This window comes from Coptis chinensis, chromosome 9 (genome assembly GCF_015680905.1).
Source record: "Coptis chinensis isolate HL-2020 chromosome 9, ASM1568090v1, whole genome shotgun sequence".
In the NCBI taxonomy this organism is placed as follows: Eukaryota; Viridiplantae; Streptophyta; class Magnoliopsida; order Ranunculales; family Ranunculaceae; genus Coptis; species Coptis chinensis.
The window spans coordinates 61,147,668-61,167,041 of NC_141464.1; the positions used below are offsets into that span (position 1 = coordinate 61,147,668).

Consider the following 19,374-nt stretch of genomic DNA (forward strand, 5'->3'; position numbering starts at 1 on the left):
AAAAACGTACGGTAATTATTAGAAATATCAAACTGGGTTTCTCCAAGATCTCACCACTGTGCCCGTAGAACTCATGCAGTGGCTTCTCTGACAGTCGAAAGACTCTTGGGGGGAAAATGGCACAAGATGAATCTGATGTTCTTCTCAGGTTCTTAACCTTCCTAATCCAGTAACTTTAATGTTTTCATATTCGCTTCGTACCTTTCTTTGGAGAAACCATGTAGACACCAGCAGTGCGATGGAATTTCCGGTGCTTCCAGTTGAAGTTCTGTTGCACAACTGGAATTTTCAAAGAACATTACATCCTTTAGAATAGAAAATCGCAATGAGAAGATAATTTAATCTCTCTTCAAATACCAGCAGTGCGATCAAATCTTTAGGTAAAGCAGAAAAAAGGAGGTTAAGAAACAAAAAGGCCTACCTGAATTGTCTTGACTGAAGGCTTGGTTGAAGGCTTGGTTGAGACGTCATCCCATTTGCTTGTAGTGACAGATAACACGGTAGACTTTCTGACACTACCGTGTTATCTGTTTGAGGCTACGGTTACACGATCCAGGCTAGGGGGAGAAATACAACTAAACAGTATCTTGCTAATTCAGGCAATGATAGGACCAAGGCCAACAGACCGCAAGAATAAAGGATAGTGACAGGGATAAGTAAAACATTTCTAATATAATCATTCAGAAGGGAGTCTGATTCCAACCTTGAATGTGTGTTCAGAAACTAAAAGATGATTATGGAACTGGGAAGTTTGGCTCTGTAACGCTAGTTAAGTGTTTAGTAGTTCTTTCTTATGAATCAAATGTTTGCCTCATATATCTCGAGAGCGCATCGCAAAGATTGCTCTTGCTTTCCTATCCGGAGTGACCCCGGATAATATCATTTGTTCATACAATGTATGAACCCGGTTATCAAGCACATTATCAAATTCTTGTTAAGATAAAACTTAAAAGATTAATCTAGATGAAGAAATGCTAAAACTTAGTAAAAAGCCATTTAGAATGAGGCAATTAACTGCCATTGAGATTAAAGTACAAGTTACCCGTGCAATCCTCCATATCAAAATACAGGGTAAGAGGCACATAGCTCACAGATCAATTATAGTCATGCTAAAATAATAACTATTTTTTATCACTGTTTCCATGATGTCATCTAAGAAGCATACCAATTTCTAAACTAACACCTTCTTACTATTCACTTAGTTAGTATAGGACTCATGGGGGAGTCTTGGGATCGCAAGAGGTGGAGAGGCCCTCCATAATAAAGTGCATGAGCATAAAAATTGTCCTCATGTGGCAAGGAATATCCATGTGGAGCAGTGGCAATTGCTCAAACAAAATCCTTTGAGTTACACTGAAAAGAGTCCTCCAAAGCTACGGGTGGGAAAACATCCGAACTAATGTAGTAACATCCGACATCCTGAACAACTCAAACAACTGAACTCTTTCTAATTCAAATTTGAGAACCAAAGACCAGTTGATCACGGTTCTAACAGACATTCTAACATGTTCCCCACACTAAAGGCTGCACCTACTCATTGACAGACTTAGAAGGTATACTTCTAATCAGTACACATTCAGAGCCCCGTACCCGTTTTTATAGTGGGCAAGTCAAACCCCTAAGAACATGACTAAACAACTAATAGTACCGCCACCTTCCACTGATTTACACGCTTAATGTGTGTTACTATGTGTGTGTGCTTAATGTAAAGAACATAATAACCACAATAAAATAAATTTCCCCTCACCTTCAATCCACTGAGCTAGTAACTCCACTATTAAGTCAATAAATTCTAGTTGACTATAAATTCCACTGAGTATGTAACTCCACTATTCTAGGCTTCTAGGGTGAATTGTTTGCTGTTATATTCAATAAATTGCTCTGGGATAAAGTGTCTTTGATAGTTTGACCAAGTAAAATTGTTGTTGTCGCGATTCAACAATAAAATGGGAACAAAAATAGTGAGAAACAAACAACAACTCGAAAGTTGTTGACACCAAAAATTCCACATAAATAACTAAGTTGACAAAGAAAAAAGTGCTAATTGATCACCAAACCAAACTCTAATAGGCTCATTAAATAAAAGTTGTGTGGTCTATGGATCTAGCTTTTACCGTCAAATAATTGATGATTAAAACAGATTCCACCAATTAAAAGATTCCCAATGCAAATGAATAAGAATCACTCACCGTAATATGCATATCCCTTCAATGTGTAGGGCATTTGTGTCGCTTGCTGAATTAATCGGTAAGATCTCTTAAGACATGGTGTCGCGATTACTGAATTTATGTTCGGTTAAGTTGACAATGTATTCTCGCTTGTACCACCAAGCCATTTCAATGCTTCAGTGTTCATTCTACTATAATAGGAATCGAGGATTGAATATGGTACCTTTAATGGAAGGGGAGTGTGTTCCATATCCTACTAAAAAAGTGTAATGCGACGCTGCGTCTTCTTTGTCGAGAAAAGTACCCATTATATTAGCTCTTTACCTTCAGAGTTTGCAAGCTCGTGGTCGACATGGGAAGGGAGTACGCGATTATCCTTGAAGTGATAGTAATTTTGTGATTCCTCTGTAGTAACTATGATTCTTGTCAACCATTTAACCATTCTCCCACCAATAAATCCAGGAATTATCATCCTTACTGGAAAACGATGATCTGGTTGTAAAAGCTCACCATTCTGCATATAAGCTAATATAATATCTCTTAATGAATCCATTGCAACTTCCTTCTTCACGCTTGTACCATATTTCGATCCACCCCCGCCGGGTAGATCTTCAGCACCTTCAAAGCACACATTAAATGCGCCTAATATCACCGCACTTATAATAAGCCAGACTCTTAGCAGCTCTCCATTCCGCAGTCCCCATTCCATCTACAAAACAAAGACAAACCCAAATAAAAAACACATAAACCACAATGAAACAATCCAAAAATCCAAAAATCATCCAAACTAATACTAACAATGATTATTCTCGCAAACCAAAATCACAGGCAAATGATTTAGTGTTTGGAAACAAAAAGGCCTACCTGAATTGTCTTAACCGTAGGCTTTTGATGGGTTCCTTCCTCCCATGTCGACGACCACGCTAGAAACCACCACGATAACAAATAAATTTGTCAAGTCCTTCTTTAGTTCCTCGCTCGATCTAACCGAAATTGGAAGCATAAAGCAAAAACCAGTACTGGAAATTTATCAGCATACCTTACTTTGTCATCTTTGTACAATAATAACAATAAGGTAAAGTCAAATCCAATCTGAAATCTACACCTATAAATCTAAATTGGGGAAAAAAGAAAGAGAGAGCACATGCAAATATTAGAAGAAGAGTTGGTTAGGTTGCTTAAAGAGTTGTGCGCAATTTCCACGTCCAGAGATACTTTGAATGAGTTACAGAGATACTTTGAATGAGTTCATGAAGAAAGGAGCGGAAGTTGAAAGAACTAAGTTTTTTGGACTGTTTTTAAGACCCGGTATTAATGGAATTTAAGTGGGTATTAATGGTAAGGCTACCCCGCGTACATTTCAATATAGGCGTGGATTTGGTTTTCGATCTGAATTGACATAAAACTCCTTTGTGAGTGTGTTGTAATTGAAGGGTATAAATAGAAATAAAAATTTAAATGACGAAATAGTCCTTTTTAAAGACATTGAATAATTTTTTTTTATATTTAATTAGGGGTATTTGGTGGTAGAAAAAAGGCTGGTCTAATTTAAAAGGCCAGGTTAATTATGATGTATTTTACTAATAGAGATATAACACATATAAGCATTACAATTGTATGAGAAGGTAAATAATTGTCGAATATAGAGACATGTAGGGATGTAATACGGGGCGGGCCAGGTCAACCGCGGGTCAAATAGTGATGGGGCGGGGCAGGGCGGGTCTAGGGGATACAAATCCAGTGGTCCCCGACGGGGCGGAGCAGGGCGGGTTGAAGTGTCATGTCTTAGTACAATCACCCCGCCTGTTGGGTCAGCTTACAGGGCGGGTTTTGGGCGGGTCATCCGGTCGGATGAAAATTATCATTTTAACCCAATTTCACCCAAAAAAAAACTTTCTAATTCTGCAAGTAATATATTTCAAATTCACAACATAGAAAAAAATGGAATCAATCAATAAAAAATAAACAAAAATAAAAAAACTTAAACTTGAACCCAAAACCATATATGTAAATTTGAAACTTTTTTCTCGTGATTTACCATTTGTAAATTGATTATTTTTCATAGCATGATAAAATGAAGATGGGAGCGAGGATCATATCTATGGTACAAAACAATAAAATATAAACTAAAAGAATTCAAAATTAATATAAGGATGAATGATTCATCTTCTCCAAAATTCGAAAGGTGAATTTGAGCTTTTGATATTTGCCCAATGTTCAAACTTGAATACGTGAAATTGATGTTGAACTTATAAGTTTGTATTTATATCTCTCAAATTCCTACAAAAGTTAAAAGAAAATATAAACAAAATACAAAAATATTAGAGTTAGAGTCTTGAAATTATACGGGACAACGGGGTTGGGTCAACAGTTTTTGACACAGTGCGGGTCGGGTAGCTTGATAGGTCGGGTTTGAGCATAGAACCTACACCCATAGCCTGACCGCGTAAAAATGGTGGCAAGGCAGGGCAGGTCTATTTTCGGGTCGGTGCGGGTTTGGGTGGTGGGTGAAGACTGGGTACCCTACCGGATAATGGGTCAACGGTTTTTTTTTTACACTCCTAGAGACAGGACATTCCAAACTAACTAATAAGAAAGAGACATACCTTTAGCTCCTCAGCCATAATCTTGTTGTTTGTATTTTGAATTCCATGCTCGACAACAATCTTTGCAACTTTGGTGGGTATTCTGACCAGTCCTTTCACCTTCAGAGTTCCAGTCTTTGCACCAGTCATAAGATCATCACACACTTTCTCGAGATTCTTGACATTCTTACAGGAAAGAGTAATCCTCATACGATGTTCATCAGGTACTTTCTCCTTGTAACCCTGCTTTGCAGGCTTCTGCATACCCCTGGCCAATCAAATCAAAGGATAGTGTTTCTCTCCAATCTACACCCTAAAAAGCTATGTAGAAAAAAAATCAGAGAATTCACATCAAATAAACATCAAATGAAACAACAAATCAGAAGAACTGGTACTGTACGAGGAAAAAGTCAGGATTTTTTTTGAGAAAACCACTTTTAGATACTACAGGAGGAAATATCTTATTTTTTGAAATCGAGAATTTTTTTTTTGTACTTTAAGGGTTATTTAGACTTTAGTCCTACTATTAATAGAGAAATTAGGCTTTGGTCCTACTTTTCAAATTTATTAGGCTTTGGTCCTACTTTTTTCCTTGACTGTGAGTCAATATAGTTGACCATGGTCAAGCTGCTTGTTATTTCAAAATGACCAGAATACCCCTCCATGTGCATGTCACGTGTTTTTATGATGTCGTATTCGTTTTGCCACGTGTCGATACAGGGTGTGGTAACAGAGAACTAAAAAATCGGACCGTTAATTTGTTGTTGCGCACATCTTGAGGAGTTGGTGAATAAGGAGGGAAAATTCCCACCATTTTTCTCTCTCACTCCACCTGATCGCGTTGTCTGAAACCATTTTTCTCTCTCACTCTCTCTTTCTCTCTCAAGCTAAGCTCTCCTAATTTTTGTCAAAACAGAAACTTTTTACTCTCAAAACTAACATCTCATCGTGGGTTTTTGTCAAAACCAACTCATTAATTCCAAAACATGAGGGAAGTTTTTGTGGTTAGTTCGGGTGGTGTTGATGTGATCTACACTAGCTATTTCTACTGATAGACGAGTTTGCTCTTGAGATTTCTCCACTTTCTTAACTGTTGCAGACCGTGAACCCTTTTGTTGTGCATTGTAAGTATAAAGCTTTGATTTTTACCCATTTTTATATGAGTGGAATAGGAATTTGCATACATGAATTTGTTTGGTGATGGTTTTTACATGAATTTGTTTAGTTAGTTCTTTTCATTCGCACTCACACCACATAATTTTATGGGAAATAGTTTTAGGGTTCAGCACGAACTGTGATTGATTCTGTTGCATGTTTCTTGCATGTAGATGGACTAAAAACTAATCTTTTAAATTTTTGTGAGTCTAAAAACTAATATTTTATTGTACACTAGGATTAAAAACCAATTTTTATTTGTTATGATAATTTATTAAAGTGTTTGATATTGAATGCATGTGAAATATTACATGAAGTGTTTGTTTTGTGGTCCTTTTTATTGATATTTGATGTCCCTATCCCTTTTCTAATTGTATGTTGTTGTTATGTCCAGTACTATGGCCCGTCCTTTGTTAGGTAAGAAGCCTTTTATGATACATTATGGTGGGAATTGGGAGACAACTATCCCTGGGAAGATTAATAGTAATGATTACAAAGGTGGTATGCAGAAGTATGTGAAAGTTGATGGAGATGAGTTCTGTTTGATAGATTTGAAAAGGGATGTCCAAAAATTGGTTGGTGAAGGAGTTGGTTTTCAGATTGCTAGTATTATTCAAGGGTATATATGTAGGATAACACAGGATAAGGACCTTATGTATCTGTGGGATGAGCTTAAACCTGAGAAAGACAAAAAATACCACATATTTGTATTCCCAATTCCAACAAGTCAAAAACCCACTAGAACTCCTGTAATTCCATCCACTGCTGCTCCAGTTAAGTCCCCAACAAAAATTGCTCTACCAGTTAAGTCCTCCAAAAATAATGTTCCACCAGTTAAGTCCTCCAAACCAATGTCTCCAGCAGTCAAGTCCCCCCAGAAAATTCCTCCTCCAGTTAAGTCCTCCAAAAAAATATCTCCAACAATCAAGTCCCTCAAGAAGATTCCCCCTCCAGTCAATTCCCCCCAAAATATTCCTTCACCAGTACCCACAACTCCAAAGAACAAAAGTGTACAAATTAGTCAGAGTGTTAGGAGATCCCCAAGATTCACAGAAACTCCCCAACCTTCTCAAACATCAGTTAATCCTACTAGTACTTGACAAAAGGCCCAAATACTCCCAAAAGTAAAAGGCCCAAATACTCCCACAGGTAAAAGGCCCAAATACTCCCAAAAGTCACCTATAAGAAGGTCTGCAAGGCTTCACATACTGGTTACTAAACCAGTTTTAGGTCATAATGGAGAGCGATTGGTGTTGGAGATTTCTGATGATGAAGTGGCAGAAGATGTTGAGGGATCTAAGAATATGGTGGAGTCTCAGTTACCACCCATGGATCAGGATTTTTGTACTCATAATATTCATGAATATCTTGATGAACTAGAACATGCTAGTGAGGGATTAAATGATGTTGAGAATGTTGAGAACATGGTTTATGAATCTGATAATACTGAGTTGAATGGTGAGTTAAATGGTGGTTTGAATGGTGAGTTGAATGGTGAGTTGAATGATGGTCTGAATGGTGAGTTTAATGGTGGTTTGAATGATGAGTTGAATGCTGGAAGTGATGATGAAGGGGATAAGTATAAGTATGATAAAACCTTTGGCCCAGTTTTTGGCAGTTGGATGGATGCAGGCTATGACAGTGCTGAAAGTGCATCTAATGATGATGAGTACAATCCAACAGATAGTGATTACTCAGATAATGACTTAGATAATGACATAGATCCAATGGTGGTGGATGAAGAAGTACATAATTTAGAAGAAGAGTTACAAGGTTCTGTGTTGGCCAATGTTATGGGGCTATCAAGAAACATCTATGAGGAAGAGGAGGTCGCAAAGGTGGCAGACCCAGTAGTTGAGAAGTTTGGGTTATGTGAGTTGAAGCCCAAGATGAGCTGGCCTACTGTTGAGGCTTGTAGGGAGTTTTTTGTGACAATGGCAATTAAACATAGGTTTAGTTTCAGACAAGTTAGAAATGACAAGTTCATGGTGATTCTTGTGTGTAAAGAGCTATCATGTAAGTGGACTGTATCTGCTAGTATAACCAAAAAAGACATGCACACCTTCATTCTTAGGAAATGTCATGATGTACATACATGTGAAGCTGATGAGAAGAATAAGAACATATAGGCTAAAGCACCTTGGGTTGCTAAAGTATTTCTAGATAAGATGAGAGATCATCCAGATTTCAAACCAACTGATATAGTAAAAGAGGTGTTTAATAAATATGGAGTGAGCATATCATACTGGACTACTTGGAGGAGTAGATGGCTGATGCTTGAAGCAATGCATGGAAATTATGAAGAAGGTTATAGACTAGTCCCTGAGTTGTGTAGGCAGATACTTAAGAGAAACCCAGGTAGCATTGCCAAGCATTTTGTGAGTGATGGAACTAAGTCTTTCATTGGTGTTGCTGTTGCATTCAAGTCATCAATAGATGGGTGGTTGAATGGATGTAGACCCATAGTTGGTTTTGATGGCTGTTTTCTAAAAGGTAAGTATGGTGGATGTTGCTTAACAGCTATAGGACTTGATGCCATGAATGGAATATTCCCTCTTGCTGTCTATGTTTGTCAAGGGGAGAACAAGGATACATGGATGCAATTGTTATGCCACTTGAAGCCTCATCTAGACAAGCATAAGGATAAGGTTATCTTCATGAGTGATGATGAGAGGGGGGTTGATACATCTTTGTAGCTCACTATTTTCCAGATTCCAATCACAGGTACACATTTATACACATTTTATTTATTTAAGATACACATTTATACATGTTGTAGCTGTAGCTCACTATGATGAATTATACACATTTATTTAAGATACTTATGCATGTTTTTTTATGCAGATATTGCTTCAGACATATGTACAAGAACTTTAAAAAGATTTATAGTGGTGAGTTGTGGGAAAATCTAGTCTGGGGAGCTGCAAGGGCATACAAGAAGCAAGAACTTACAAGGATATTGGGTATCATTAACAAAAATGACCCAAAAGCTTTAGATTGGTTGGATAGAGAGCCAAGGAGTAGTTGGGCTAGGGCACACTTTGATTGGATCTCAAAGTGTGATGAACTGACCAATAATTTTAGTGAGTCCTTCAATAACTGGATACTCAAAATTAGAGATAAACCATTTGTTCGCTTTATAGACAGGTACAACCTAGACTTGTTGAATTTGGTTTATGAGAGAAGAGAGTTGTCTATGGAGCTAGTTGAAGGAGATGTAGTCCCAAATGTATATTTCATGATTAAAAAGAGGGAGTTGAGGCACCATTGGTATGAGATTAAGGGTGTTTCAGATACTGAATATTTAGCAATCAATAACAAGAGTGGGAAGAGGTATAATGTTGATCTTGGGAAGTTTGAATGCTCATGTATAGAGTGGCAAATGTCAGGAATTCCTTGTGCACATGCAGTTGCTGTCATCAGAAAGAAGAGAGTGGAAAAGTGGTCAAGGTAAATTGTATCATTTTCAAATATTTACTTATGTGTACATTAATTTCTGTTGTATATATTTTAACCCTATACATTAATTTCTGTTGTATACATTAATTTATGACCAATTATTGCAGTCCATATTTTAGTGTTGAGGCATTCAGAGAACTTATGCAAACTATCTTTATCCACTTGGAGAACATTGAGGATTGGGAAGAAATAGTAAGTAATGTATGTGATGTTATCTATCTTGATTGTATATGATAGTAATTATCTACCCTTATCTTTATTCACAGGATGACCCAGAAGAGTTGGTACTACCTCCTGAAGTGGCTAGTAAGGTAGGAAGGCCAAGAAAACAAAGAATTAGGGGGGATGATGAACCACCTAAAACAAGAAGGAAGTGCACAAAGTGTGGAGAACTAGGTCACAACTCTATAACATGTGATCAAAGACAGAAGGGGATATATGGCAAAAAGAAAAGGAAAGGTGTCCCTGGACAAGAAGAACCAACTGAAGCCCCAAAGCTGTGCAAGAAGCCAGAGATCAAGAAGCCCCAATGCAAAGAAAGAAGCCAGGGATCAAGGACCAACCAAGCCCGGTCCCGGCAGCAGCAGCAAATCATCAAGAAGCCCCAAAGCGGCAAGATCAAGAAGCCCCAATCGCAAAGAAGAAGATCAAGAAGCCCCCATCGCGAGCAAAGAAGCAAAGATCAAGGACCAACCGAAGAGGATCACCGAAGGGAGGTAGAGTAGGGAGAGGAAGAGGAAGAGGCAGAGCAAGAGGAAGAGCAAACATAAGGGGTGGAAGGGATGGAAGAGGCAGAGGAGTACATGAGCCAGTTAGCCAGAGAACAAGGGGATTGCATCATTTGTTGTTTGGTGATGGCCCAGATACACCTTCAACTCCTCCAATCAAATGCAACTATATCAACTCATGAGCCACTTAGCCAGACTCAATAGTAAGTGGCTTTTGCAAGTATATTTTGTATATTTTGCTACTTGTAAGGGGATTGCATCTTTTGCTACTTTTGTATATCATATGTCAAGTCAGGAAGTGTTTGTTTGTACTTAAGCTACTAGTGTTAGTCTGCTGAAGTGTTGTGTCTGTTTTCTATTTCTCATGGTTTAGGTCAAAGTGTTGTGTCTGTTTCTTATGGTTCAGGTTTGCTGGGATTTCATTTAATTTTGAAATTTAATGTAAGAAAGAACCCCTTGTTTGTACTACCAGTTTATGATTCCCTTTTTGTTATGATCATCTTTTTTATGTTCTGCAGATAGGTTGATATGGTTTTGATATTTTATGCTGTTACAACTTACATTTTATTAGAATGGAACAATTAGATCACCCTTACATTGATACAGACATTATAGCCTCACTTAGGGTAGTCAAGAAGATAGCAATACTCACTACCACACACATCACAGTCTAGTACAAAAGTAGTCTTCTTCTCAGTAGGCACCATAGGCTGATTGGAAGCACCATAAAGCATCTAGTGGTTGTGACACCCAACCATGTCACATGAAAGCCACATTTCAATTACTTTGCCCGACTGATCACGACATCTATACAATTTCATAAAGCCTCTGCACTTGACCATGTCTACCCCCCTGTCCATGTTGCATCTCTTATAAAGGTACTCACAATTTGGAGCAGTGTGGCCTTCTTGGTCACACAACTGACATATCTGTGGACAAAAACACAAGTTGGATAAACTTAGATTTTGGTACAGAAAACAAAGTCATCTTTTAGAAATTAAGCCTACTGAACTTCATAAAATTAGAGTTTAGTCCTACTTATATGCCATTACAGTTTAAAAAGTTGGTTAGGCTGAAAACTACCTCATCTGACACAAAATATCTTACGGGAGCTCCACCCATTGGATTAGATTGGAGAAAGAAGAGGGGCACTACACCATAATAGGATATTTGCAACACGCACTTTTTTTGCTTTGCAACGCTTATTTACCGTTAGTAAATTGCCAACGCTAAATAAGCGTTGGCAATGTTGTAAAGCGTTGGTTTATTTGAGTGAATTTCCGGAATTAATTGCTAACGCTTAAAAAGCGTTGGAGAAGTGTTACAAATCCAAAAAACCAAAACAACTTCGAAATTTCAAAAATAGGGAACAAAAAAGAAATCGCCGTCGGTATGTCAAAATAGAAAACCTCTCTTTCTCTCTCCCGCGGCCCATTTGGGTTAGGTTAGGGTTAGTCTTGCGATGAGAGATAATAATAATAGGAAGTGGGCGTGTGCAAAGTGTAAAAGGGGTGGGAAAAGGGTGATTCTCTAAAGATGTTCTTCCACATAGTGTTGGAACGAAATATGCAATTGCATCCTCGCCATTTCGCCCCCATTTGCTTGTGAAAAGCTTGTTGCTAAGCTTATGAAAGATGTGGAAGGCACTTGCAGGTATTATTATTATAATTACTACACTAAGCACTAATTGATCGTAGTAGTTATTGGAAAAGAATAACTTTTTTTTTCTGTATGTGTTTAAAGTGGTCGGCATGGATTTGTGGTAGCGATTCTTGGTGTGGATAGCATCGGAAAGGGCTAATTAAGTGATGGAACGGGGTTAGATCCGTTCCCCGTCAAGTACCAATGTGTGGTTTTTCGACCTTTTAAAGGAGAGATTTTGGAAGCTGTGGTTACCATGGTTAATAAGGTACATTCTTTCGTTATTTTCAGTCAAAATTCAGTTTGTATGTTTTTTTTGTGTATCCGCGGTAATTTGTGTATATCTTGAATACTTGCGATGGGTTTTTCACTTTGGGCGATCCGGATATTTGTATCTAATCACGTGAGTGATTTAACAAAGATCATCATTTTTAATAGTTTAACATGTTTATAGTTAAAATGTCCAAGATGTTAAGGAAAGATAATATCATGAAGTATAATTTTATAAAGTTTGGTATTAGATGACAACCAAGATTGGAGGTAGATGTCTAGCTTGCTAGTTTCCACAAACGGATGAGCTTAGCAGTTTAGAATGAGTTATGTCCGGCAACCAAAAAGAAGAAGAAACAGTTAGACTATCTACTGAGGATATTCTGCTCTCCAATCATCATCGCTACTCACCTTGACTATCAACATTATTTTCAAGTCTCCAAACAACTACAAGCATAGATAGTCTTCTCGCATCCTTGGCTACCCTGCAACGTATGAAAACTTGAATCTATTTAATATAAGGACTAGGATACACATAAATACCAAAGATTGTATGCATGATGATGTGTACCATATATGTGGGTGTAATACTTATTTTGTTTCCATTTGTATGCGTTTTCATTTTTTAGTTGATACTTGACGATATGGAGTTCGGTCGGTGATATTCCTAATTACACAACATCGGATGGATCGGTAAGTCTTACTTTTGATATCATTACACGTTTTATACGTTGTAGTGTACACCGTGCCACCGAGTTTATCTTTTGGGCTGATTGCAGGTTAAGATACTGAGAAGAGAGCGAGGTGCGTTTGAAGATAATTGGAACTTCGAAGTCGATGCCACGAAAATTGTATGCCTTCAAACACTTTTTCTTTTAGCATGAAATTGCAACCGATGAGTCCAAACCTACTTAGAGTTATACAATGCATCTTTGAACCTATGGCCTCTGCTCTACATTTTTGATTGCTTTCGTACTCGCCTCTACATGATCCCTATGATAGAAATTTATTGAAAATACTCTAGATCATTATAACTTGTTTTTTGACATGCCATTTAGAAACTAGATTAGTTATTTAGACGTTCATTATGTCTATTATTCATGTCATTTAGGTATTGGATTGGTGATACAATAAAAAAGTTCCAATAAAATAAATTAAGTGAAGGTTGTTATCCATATACATTATGATTTCATGATTATTTTTGCTTGAGTCTATGTAGATCTGTAGCTGTGTTTACTTGTTTTGCGTAGTAGTAGTATGTCCCGAAGATATTAAGAGGCTAGTTATGGAACTAGAAGTCTGGAAACTGTTTTCAGCTGTAAGGACTATAAGACTATTTAAAGCACATTAGGCCGAGATGGGAATTTTCTTGATTGTGTAGAAAGGACTTCTCACCATTAAACTTTCACTCAAAGATCTTTTGTGGCATAAGAGTTGGATGACTTCTCCAACTTTTCATATCCTTCTTCAATATTTTCATATAGTATTGTTTTTGTTTAATGTATTGCATTGTGTTGCTTGGGAATTGTCTTGATTGTCTTTGTCTTTGTTGTTAGTCATTTTTCACTAATGGTGTAACCTTATAAAAATAGATACGATCGGACTTGGCTACCCGCAATGGACATGCCCGATTCTAATATTTGCAGAGTTCAAACTTTGGTGTACACAATGGAAATCAACGTATTTAGAAGTGAAACTAAGATATCCATCCATTTGTAATTAAGTCGGCTAGATTACGGTTGAAAATTAGTTTCATAAATCATAATATAATAATTATGTTGATTGTGGGTTGAGTTCCTTAATACATATTCTATGTGCCTTGAATTGATTCGGCTTAGTGAGTTCCTTTTAATCTTATGGTGGAATAATCTTGCACGCGCAGGCACTTATCCGGCTTAGTGAGTTCCTTTGTAATGCACACCCAATATGCTCTTTATATTATCACGGTCACCGTATGTTCAAGTTCAGGTGAACTTTTGTGATAAGTAAATAAAGAACACACGTTTAGATATCCCTTACCCATAGGTATATTAGTCTCAATATAATCACATAAAAGTGAGAGTGGCGAACCCACGGGTTATTACTAGTTTAAAACATTATGCAAACCTACGTTCCATGATATGAATTCCTTTGATCTAACCGTGCAAATTGCAAACCGTGAGGTTTTCCTTTAAGCTCGATAGGCCAACTATATATCAGATATTTAATTACTCCGGGAGGCAATTATTGCGGTAGGATGGAGCTTAAGTGTTGGTAACGTTTAGACTCCATCCAACCAAACATTGATCTTCGGTTACCTTCAAAGATCTGTGGTCATGAACATGGTTGTTGGCGAAAGTGCTCCCTCGAGGAGTTACTTTCTCCTTTGGTTTGTTCTATATATCATATATTTACAATTTTTATAATTGAATCCTTTTGATTATCATCGACATTTTGTTATGCCCTTGCAGTTCTGCATTGGTACCATAAAGGATGATTTCTTGGGTGTCATCAATGATCTCGGGCAAACTGCATAGTGGATCTTTTGGTCAACCTTTTTATGTTGCATGGAGTGACAAACTGGCGGATATCTTGTTCCCTAATTTGTATCTTGTGCAGGTCTCTGAAAAAAACAGGCTCCGTCCATTTAGACTTCTTTCCTTTTTCCTATCCAAGTGAAATGATGTCGTTGCTTTCGGTTATATGTTCATTTAATGGCTATTCAGAAATTGAAACAACTATTTTTAGCATGTTGACTGAATTTAAAAAAAAAAAAACAGGTTCATTGTCTTTTTTCCTTCTAAAAATTCATTTAATTTGAAGTGGAGATTCCTCATTGTTTTGGTGTTGTAATGGCGGTCGGTGGAGAGCTTTCCAAATTAGAAATTTCTACTACTTTATCGGTTCGGTGTATTTGAATCTCGAATTTTACATTTCTTTGCTATATGTTTGTCTCATGTGTAGAATTTCATAGAATAAAGGCGATGCAATTTTTTACTTGAGTTTAAATGTTGAAAGCAAGTTGCTTTAAATTTTGGATTTTAGAATTTTGATGAACTTGAGTTGAATTTGCGGATGTACTTAGAATGTTTGGATAAATGTTTATATATGGGACTTATTGCATCTGTTTTCTGGGCAATTATTCTATGTTTGATAATGCATGTTGGTAAATAGTCAAACTCATGTGTTCAAGGATGATTACTATCATGATGCTTTACCTCTATGTAAGGAAGTTAAAGAACTGTATTGGTGTCACAAACATGTTTGGAATGAAAATCTTAGAGTTGGTACTTGAGAAATTGCAAAAAACATTCCATTAATTTTACAGGGGTATGGTAGTTCCAGTACGAAAACGTGTATTTGTGTACAGGGGTCCTTAAATGTTGGATTTGGGGCTCACATAGCATCTTACAACAACACAGGCACAGCTGCATTTACTTAGTACATGCTTATTGCTCTCGCGTCTAGTCCATTCAAACATGTGACTAAGCTTGTTTTGATTTAAACCATAATATAGTAGAAACTAGAAAGTGTGTGGAGTTTTCTCTCTTTAAAGAAAATAGTTTTAGCTATTTTTTTTTTCAAGTCTGCATTATTTACTATAAGCATGTAATTATGGTGTAGTGTGTATAGCTAGTGCGTAAAAACCAAAAACAGGTCGACATACTTCTATATAACAGGAGACAGCAAGATGAGTCCCCTTTTCAAGATTGGAAAAGAACACACATACAAGTATATGACCATATTTGCTATAATAGGAAACTAAATATTCAGTTAGTTCTCCTGCAATTCCTCCTAATCTCTCCATTGGAACCAGTTAATGGTCTGATGTCTCCCTTCTTAATCATGGTTGCAACAAAATCGGCATTAAATGTGCTAGGATTGTTTATGTAAAGTCTCACTTGGGAATCATTTGCATCTGAGATTTGTGGATGTGCATGCATCTTTTGGCTTTTATTTTCTTAAATTAGGTACATTGTGAAGGCTAAAGACTACACTAGCTAATTTAACATGTATATATGTACTTGTAAAATTGATTATTTGTAATTTTCTAGATAGAGTGTGTTTGATTGTTTTTGCTTGTTTTGTGTTCAAGTGTTTTTCGTTTTTTAGTTTGTAATTTTGTTTGTGTGGTTGGAATTTGAATCACCCATGCACTAAATAACAATTGTTAAATACAATTTGGATGTTATGGATAAGGAAAAAAGTAAGAAAGAAATGTCAAAGATGTGTTCTAGATAATCTTTAAACAGCTAAGGAAAATTTTGTTTCTTTTTTTCGTTCTTTTAATTTGTTTCTTCCTGATGTCATAATTTATTGTAATCAAGGCGGCTTTATAAATGACATTAGTTCGACAAGATCTCGAGGTGGGGTTTTTTGTTGCCGGTGCTAGTCTTGGCTAGACGCTCGAAAAGGTAAAACAAAATTTTTTCTTTTGCATTAATTAGTCTAGTAGCGTATCGGTTTAACAATGCTGTTTTTTCTTCTTTTTTTTGCTAAATGATTAATTTGTTTTAAGATCTTGTGAGTATTGTAATTCATCATCTATGATTATCACCCATTTGCAACATGTACCAAATTAAAAATCAGCATGTCATTTTATATATGAGATATCAATATGCATTGCGTGCTTTTTGTTTGGTTTGATTGATTTGCTTGCTTGCTTTGGTAGGAATGTCTAGCTTGCTCTAGTGTGATATTTAGCATGTGTGTCATCTTATTTTATTTGTTGCCTACTAGGCTACTACTACACCATCTTAGGGTGATTGGTTCCCTACACTACACCAAATTGGTCAAGAAACAACAGCTACAACCGGGCATAAGCGACGGTTAATAGCTGTCATTTTAAAATGAGTGTTCACAGCTATCGTATTGTAGCACATGGGCCGTTGTTCTCTCATTTATTGAAATCCCGCTCATGTTTTTAGAGTGGGAAAATAAAAATTTGGAGAAATCAAACGAAATTTTGCTAGGGTTTAATTTCTCAAATTTTTTTTTAAGAGAAGGCAACTTCTTTAAGCTACACCTACTGGTCTACTGGGCACCATACCTTCCGCCATTTGATTTCTCCCTTCTTACCTCTAATTCTCCTTTCAATTCTTCCTAGCGCTTGCCAGGATGGTGTTATTCATTCAATGTTTCACCAAAACAAAAAAAAAAAAAAAAAACTTTTTTGTTGTTCTTAAGCAATTCCTTTCTAAATAGCACCTTTGAGATGGTGTGGCTGGTGATTAATCATGGTGTGCCTCACATTTTTATTTTGTTTAAACTTGGTGTTCCTCTTTTTGGCATTTTTGGTTAACAAGAGACGCTCGAAAATGGGTCGTGGTGTCAGCTCATTTAAAGACGAAATTTATTTTGTTTGTATCAGCTATTGAGGTAATTCGTTCATCACTTTATTTATTGGCTTTGAATATTTCAATAGTAGTGTGGGATGTTTATAAATTTTGTGCATTAGGGCTTTTAGGGTGGTATCAATGAGCCCAATTCAGCTATGTCGATTTTTTCAATTTGGGCTTTAAAAATATTGGCTTTGTCCAAGTTTTCTTTTGGTTTGTTGTAGACTTACCAATAGCTGTTCTTCAAAGGTTGATATTGATGCTACTGGTACTTATTTTGTAGAATTGAGGAGTGGGGTCTTTCACTTTGAGGGAAATTAGGAGCCTTTGTATTTTTCTTTTAAACAGAAATAGAATCCTTTGTATCTGTTGTTTGAACAGAAATAGTCCTTTCTTAGTAAATGGCTATTATCCTGGGAAACCCTGACGTAATTAGTTGATCGAGCTATGCATATGAAAAATTGTTTGTTTATTAGTTTAGACTTTGGAAAATGCTAAAACTACTAGTAGAGAAAAATTTTGTATTAAATGTTACAGAAGTTTGCTCCAAAACATTGTATTTTTCCCTCAAGTCAAGTGCATTAAATTATTCCAGAAGCAAACCAACGTATGTGGTTGTTATTTTTAAGTGGGCTAATTATACATCTATGATACGTCAAATTAATTTTTCTTTGTATTGTTATTTTCTAATGGCTATTCATTGTATTGATAATCCAGTCGGAGAGTGCACAAGGAGATACTACTGCTAGAGCGATGGGTTGAGGGCGTGGCGGGGCAGGTTTCTGTGGTCGTGGAAGGGGAATGCGAAGGCGTTGAGCTTTTTGGGTTTGAAGATGCCAATGACTTCCTAGAGTGAAAGGAAGATTTTGAAAGCAAGGGTGGTTTGTTTCGTGGGAAGTTTGCTTTTTGTCCTTAATTTTGTTTGCTTTAGTTTGAAGTGAGTTTGTAGCTATATATATATTTGTCTAAACCATTCTTGTATTCATTGGATTCTTGTATTCATTGGTTATTGTAGGTTTAGCTGGTCTCGCTACAAAATATGAGAAATTATTTTTTTTTTATTAGCAACCCATCAGCAACGGTTTATAACCGTTACAAATGAATTTTAATTTTTTTTTTTTAAATTAACTAACAACTTTGCAACGGTTACAAACCGTTGGTAAAAATTTTAACAAATTACCAACGCTTAAAAAGCGTTTGTGAAATTTCTGTTTGCAACGCTTTGAATTTCTGTTTGCAACGCTTTTTAAGCGTTGGAAATTTCTGTTTGCAACGCTTTGAATTTCTGTTTGCAACGCTTTTTAAGCGTTGGAAATTTCTATTTGCAACGCTTTTTATTTCCAACACTTTACCGACGCCATATTTGCAACGCTTAAAAAGCGTTGCAAAAATTATTAGCAACGCTTTTTTGCCGTTGCAAATAGCCTGTTATGGTGTAGTGGGGTACCCAAAGAAAAGAAAGAAAGGGTGGCTTATAGGAAGAAGATGACTGTAAGGGTTGAACTCTTATAGTATTTCAGTTCTAACGGCTATATTTTTTGGGCCATTGGATTGTAGAGAGGGTTTTGACATGTGGCAAATTTTATCAAGTGAGTTTTAGTTGGATTCCAACGATTATCTACTTATTCTCGTGACATGTACATGGAGGGGTATTCTTGCCATTTTGAAAATACAAACAGATTGACCATGGTCAACTAAATTAACTCGCAGTCAACAAACAGAAGTAGGACCAAAGCCTAATAAATTTGAAAAGTAGGACCAAAGCCTAATTTCGCTATTAATAGTATGACTAAAGTCTAAATATCCCATACTTTAATCGGCAGTAGAGATACAATTAGGGATATATATTTTTGTTTTTTGGCTTTTAGCTTTTTTAAGATAGAGAGTAAAGCCGAGGAGATTTGAGAGAGAGAAATGGGCGCACAAGAAGAAGAGAAAGACATCTGGTTACCCAGCATTTAAATTCGATATTAATTTGAAGACGTTAGTCGCGAACAATTGAATAGTGGCATATAGACTTGAATTTACACATACATCCTTAAGGGTACTA

At 36.6% G+C, this 19,374-nt stretch overlaps 1 protein-coding gene and 1 pseudogene across 1 annotated transcript; both read left to right on the forward strand.

Moving 5' to 3' along the window:
- The first annotated feature begins 8,076 nt into the window (after nt 1-8,076).
- On the forward strand, nt 8,077-10,092 carry LOC147477146 (uncharacterized). Its single transcript, XM_086585928.1, has 4 exons — nt 8,077-8,600; nt 8,753-9,358; nt 9,475-9,559; nt 9,634-10,092. The coding sequence occupies exons 1-4, from the start codon at nt 8,077-8,079 to the stop codon at nt 10,090-10,092; spliced, it is 1,674 nt and encodes a 557-aa protein (XP_086442054.1).
- Nucleotides 10,093-11,595: 1,503 nt separating this feature from the next.
- Nucleotides 11,596-14,522, forward strand: LOC147477147 (DNA-directed RNA polymerase II subunit RPB7-like; annotated as a pseudogene).
- The last annotated feature ends 4,852 nt before the right edge of the window (nt 14,523-19,374 follow it).